At 47.4% G+C, this 5,827-nt stretch overlaps 1 protein-coding gene across 1 annotated transcript in view; it reads left to right on the top strand.

The window, feature by feature from the left end:
- The window catches only part of Xkr5 (XK related 5), a 17,952-nt gene that overhangs the window by 8,855 nt on the left and 3,270 nt on the right, over positions 1 to 5,827 (top strand). The window contains exons 4-6 of the mRNA XM_028766369.1: positions 722 to 931; positions 2,341 to 2,510; positions 4,292 to 4,403. Coding sequence (XP_028622202.1) covers positions 722 to 931; positions 2,341 to 2,510; positions 4,292 to 4,403 — 492 coding nt within the window. The remainder of the gene's footprint in view (positions 1 to 721; positions 932 to 2,340; positions 2,511 to 4,291; positions 4,404 to 5,827) is intronic.

The following is a 5,827-nucleotide window of genomic DNA, read 5'->3' as shown; positions in this document are numbered from 1 at the left end:
TCCTCCTCCTCCTCCTCCTCCTCCTCCTCCTCCTCCTCCTCCTCCTCTCTCCTGCCTACCTCCCTCTTCTCCTCCCTTCTTCCCTCTGTTTTATTGTTTCATTGGTTTGGTTAGGTTTTCAAGACAGTGTGTCTCTGTGGAACAGCCCTGGCTGTCTTGGAACTCGTTTTTATAGACTAGGTTGGCCTTGAACTCAAAGAGATCCTCCTGCCTCTGCCTCCTGAGTGCTGGGATTAAAGGTGTGCACTTCCACGCCCAATTCCTCTCCCCTCTAAGTATCCAAACTTATACCAGAAGATCTGAGTGTTTAGCTACTGGTGTACTCTACCATTCTTTCAGCAAACTTTACTATGTGGGGCATACATACTTGTAATAAACTGTGTCTAGGGTCCTGTAGGACAGGTATCCATTTAATCATAGTTTAGACCATAGGCCTTAGAAGCTCAAGGGCTGGGACATTGTTAAAGGACATCCAGAGGAAGAGCATCTAGGGCACTAGGCAGATGTTTCCAGCCTCCCTCATTTCCATGGAAACACATGTTCTTACACCATTGTTAAGTTACCCACCACCAAGGGAATTGGTCCATAGTACATCACCATTGGGCTAGTTTTTGATAAGAAATTGGATGCTCTCAGAAAGGAATGGGGGCAGCGAGGAAGGGCTAATGAATCTGTGTGTGCTTTGGAGCATGTAAGGAGCTCTGTCTGTTCAATCTTCCAGGAATCAGCGCCCTACTTTCCTGGTTTTCACTGTCCTGGGCTCTAGTGTCATACAACCGTTTCCTGGGCATCCTGAAGCCAGGCCACCATACCATGCTATGGGCTGCTCTCTTGTGCCAGCAGCTCTGGAGGATGGGCATGCTGGGTGCTCGTGTGCTGAGCCTGGTTCTGTTCTGCAGAGTTTACCACGTTTGGGTTTTGGTTGTCGGAGGTAAGTGGGCCTTCCATTCTATTCATAAAGCCTTAACGGTAACTGTACATGATCCTTAGTCCCAGACCTGTTGCTGGCTGGGTTTGGCAGAGAATCTTATAGAGATGGTAGAAAAGCAGGTCTCTGTGTTCCCAGGAGAGTTCAGCAGGCTGGATGCACAGATATGCTCTCTCTCTTCACCACTAGTATACCTGGACTCACCTTTGTAATGACAGCTCTAAGAAAGAGAGCGTAGAAATGCCCAGTTCTCTTAAACTTAGAACTGCAACAGCATGGCTTCTGCTATTCTTTATCAGTCTAACAGTTCTTAGCAGGCCTGACCCATGAACATAAAGGTCCAGAGCCTAGTTCCCACAAGTCTGCATCCAACACCAGGGATTGTAATGAATGCTGGCTCTTTGGATATACCGCCACAGAAATGCCAGCTACAGCTGGAACCATAGTCCTCAGAAGACTATTGAAGATCACAAGCTTTCCTGTAGAAAGTTGTTGCTCGTATAGGAGAGGGTGCGGATCTCACTTCCCTGGCTGCACAAGAGAGAGTTCCAGGTTCCAGCTGATCCTGTGCAAAACTGTGCAGTATATGATACTGCTCGGAACCTCCATAAGCTCCCCATTTGCTTTGGTTATTGAACACCATCTTTGGTTCACACAGGAAGGCTCGCCCGAACCCCATCCATCTCAGAGCCAGCAGCACAGATATGAATGTGATGACCGAGAGTCTGTCTGGCCCTTCAGACTCCTGAATGGGGCCTGTGTGTCCTTGCCAAGGACAGCAGTGTCCTCTGGTCATCAGTGAATACACTCTGCAAAAAGGAACAGTGTACTCTTGTTTTAAAAGAACCAAGAACATTGAGAAATAGCTGGCCCATGTACCAAGAGCAAACATTTAATACAGTTATTGGCAGAAAAGAACATTATTTGGGGGGTGGGGAGGGAGCTGTGTTTTTACAGAGAAATTAACTACATTTTATTAGTCATTTTAAAATTCAGCCTGTGATCCAGAATGAGGCTATTCATCTTAAAATATAAGACTAAAACTTGTAACTGGTCCACATGAAGTTCTCTTTGGGTCTGGTGGGTTGGGACTTGTAGAGCAACAGTGCAAAAAGAGTAGAGAGTTTTATAACTGCTTCCTTAAGTGCTTTCTGGAAGCAGAAGAGTATCCATCCATACGTAGGGTCTGATGGGTGACACAGAAGCCAGTCTGTTTTCTCAGCTCCAAACTAGGTTAAAAGCCCCCTGTGAGGCTCAGAGAGATAGGACTTGGGAAGATGGAATGAGTGATTTGTCTGTGCCCCTTGGCTCTCTTCTGGATTTGGGGGGTCTCTTCTGGGATGTTCAATTTCAACCTCACCGCCTTCCCACCTCCTAAGGGAACACTGAATCCTACCCCTTACTCCCTCCAGGTGCTCACTGGCTGGTGATGACCTTCTGGCTCGTAGCCCAGCAGAGTGACATTGTGGAGAGCACCTGCCACTGGAGGCTGTTCAATCTGCTGGTGGGGGCTGTGTTCATTCTCTGCTACATCAACTTCTGGGACAGCCCTTCCAGGAGCAGGATGGCCAGCTTCTACTTGGCAAGTGGCGATGGTGGTTTTCTTTAAGCTTGATTTTTACATTACCTGTCTCATGTTTGATGGGGAGGTGCACGTATGGGTGGGTGTGCCTGTACATCTATTAAAGAAGGGATATTAGGGGCTGGGGGATCAGCTCCGTGGGTAGGAGTACTTACTATGCATGCATGAAGATGTGAGTTCAAATCCCCAGCAACCGAATGCATTTGACCTCAGCAGTGGGGGCAGACACAGGCCTTCCCAGCCAGCCTTGCCAAAAGGTCGAGCTTCCAGTTTTGTGAGAGACCCTTTCTCAGGCAATAAGGGAGAGCGATAGTGGAAAGCACTAGATCTTCTACATGCCTGTGCATGTGCACTCAATGCGCATGTGCAGGCGCTCATGCACATATGCAGGTGCACATGCGCACGCACACGTGCACACTCGCACACACACACACACATGCAGGAAGGGCCTGACATAAGGAGAAATTATAAACAATGACTACACACTTTGAGAATAGCCTGACAACCATCAGGAGCTTCAGGTGCAGCCAACTCCACAGACTTCATTGGCAGATGCACTTGGGGACTTTTCCAAAGTGGAGAGTCCCAGGCCCTTCCCATGAGATAGCTTCAGGTAGCATTGCCAGCCTGCACACATGGTCTCGACTTCTTCTTTTATCTGTGGTGTTTATAGCTCTGGAAAGCGTGGCTTCACCCATGAGGGGCTGATTCATCTCAGCATACACACGGCCTAAAAAAAAATATGTTAGAAATGAACTCAAAGCTAGCATGCAGCTCTTCGTAGCTGTAGCTATACAAAGAAATGCACCCACTGCCATTAAGAGTCCCAGAGAAACAGAGAGCCTCTGAGGACAAGAGTCTGCCTTAAGAGAGGCTTGCGGGTATCTTGGGCAAAGCTACAGTGGTAGCATAGGGACCACAGAGCACTGGGGAGTCCATGTGGTGCTGCCAGGGAGACAAAGGCAGAGACTAGTGTAAGGAAAGGTAATATCCGGTCTGTAGCAGTACAAGTGAACTCTGTTACATACCAAGGTGGTCAGAAAGTTTAGAAGACAAAGGAGAGAGCAGAGGTGAGGGGAGTATGGGGGTCGAGTCATAGAAATGGAGAGTGTGTAGAAATGGAAGGAGGGGGGATAGTTAGTGACTATCCCATCTGGTGTGTTAACTGGGGTTGTCCAGAGTAGGAACAAATGACAGGTATCTCTATGAATGGCAGGAGACACAGGTCACTTGAGTTAGAGAACAAGGTGCTCGCAGGCTGGGAGAGTGACCTCCTTGAATGTCTGTGTTTCAAAGAGATGTTCTTAATTCCTTGAGGTGGGCAGTTGTGAGGGTGGGGTGGAAGATGGGTTCACCATTGCAAGCTGTCTGGTGCGTCTGCTGTGAGAGTGGTGAGGGCCCTGGTTAGCTATCTCTCATCATGTCTCCACAGTGACTCTTCCCGGCAGCTGTGATTCTTCAGGCCGGAAGTTCAAGGAGCTGCCATCTCACCCAGGGGATGTAGCCTTGAACTGTTAGATCTGTGCCCGAATCTGCCAGCTGTCTTAGTGTGGGCCAAAGCTCCGTCATTCTCTCTGTATTCCTTTGTGTCTGTGACTCTGTGGGTGTATCCATGAAGGACACCAGCAAACCTCCCTGGGTAGAAACATTCCCACTGGGACCTTGCTCCTGCTTGGAAGAGGCTCTTTGGTTTTTAAACCCCAGCAGGTAAAAAGATGTCCAGGTAGCAGGACATAGAACTATATGCCCCAAGGTATGGTGACTCTCTCTTGACCCCACAGGTCATGCTGCTGGAGAACTCCATACTTTTACTACTGGCCACTGACTTTCTACAGGGAGCACCAGGGACCAGCCTGTGGACTGTGGTAGGAGTCTTGTCTGGATTTCTTATTGGTAAGACCTACCGAGTCTTCTTAGCCACACTTCCTCTCCAACTCGTATTTGTATTTTATTTTTATTCTTTTATTTTCACGTGTGTGCATGTATGGTATGTATGGACAGTATATGTGCATGTATGTGCATATATCGGTATGTGTAAGGATGCTCATGTGTAATGTGTATGTAGATATCCTTGCATGTGGAGGCCTGCAGTTGATGTTGTATCTCTTCCTCAACCACTTCCCACTTACTGAGTCAAGGGTTCTCACGGAACCTACAGCTCACTAGTCCCTGATAATCTAGCATATAAGAAGAACGAATGGTTTTTCTTATATGGGTAAGAAGAATGAATGGTTCTTCTTATATGGGAGCCTCGTACTGGCCGTTGCTAGGTAACTGTTGGGTGGAGCCTAAAAGAAATGGTAACCGGAAGGACAGGGAATAGCTTAGGGGCAGGGAATGGGACCCATGCTGTGGGTAAGTGCCCTGAGACTCTGAGCCTAGCTTTGTCTACCTGACAAGCCCTACCTGATGAGGGCCTCAAAGAAAGGTAGGAGCAGCCACATTTGTCCAAAATGCTGCCCATAAATTGAACAGTAAGATGCCTATTTCTAAGCATCATGCTTGCAAGTGAATGGCCAGTCAAATGGCGAGGTGTCCAGGCAAGAGCTACTCTGCCACCTACAAAGTGGGCTATGTCCAGTCATCTTCCTGAGGAGAGGGGATCCCTCAGGATATGAAGTGACAGTCTTCACAGCTAAGAGACTTAACCACTTCATTCACAGGAGGTATGACCCAGTCCAGTAGGAGGAAGTAAAACTGCCCTGTCATCTCAGAAGGGACTGGGCTATGTCATGCTGCTCCGTTGCCCAACAGCAGGTGGCGCTGGACACATCTCTGACTTGCCTTTGGCCCCCTGGGAATCCTCAGTAGGAAAGGGAGAGTATATCAGAAGATAGAACAGAAACAACCAAACTGTGAGTCAATCCTTAAACCAGGGCATTATAGAAGATTATATTTAATACATGTTTAAAATCGCATCATAGTATGTTATTGCCAGACACGGTGGCTCCTTCAGATAACTCAGTGCTTAGGAGCCTGAGGCAAGAGCATTGCTGTGAGTTCTAACCCATCATGGCCAACACAGTGAGTGTGGCAAGCCTGGGCTAAGAAGAAAAACCCTATTTAAAAAAAAAAAAAATTCCAGAAACAGCTCATAGGTAGAGTACTTGTTTAGCATTCAAGCAGCCTTGGGTTCCATGCCCAACACTACTATAACTGATCTGTATAAGCCGAATATTATAGTTCACACATGGGATCCTAACACTTAGCTGAGACAGGAGGATTGACACAAGTTTGAGGCTGGCCTAAGCTATGATCAAGGCTTTGTCTCAAGAAAACATTTTTTTTCTTTTTTCTTTTTTTTTTTTTTTTTTTTA

This window comes from Grammomys surdaster, unplaced genomic scaffold (genome assembly GCF_004785775.1).
Source record: "Grammomys surdaster isolate TR1022 unplaced genomic scaffold, NIH_TR_1.0 167, whole genome shotgun sequence".
Classification (NCBI taxonomy): Eukaryota; Metazoa; Chordata; class Mammalia; order Rodentia; family Muridae; genus Grammomys; species Grammomys surdaster.
This window is presented reverse-complemented; position numbering and strand designations above follow the sequence as displayed.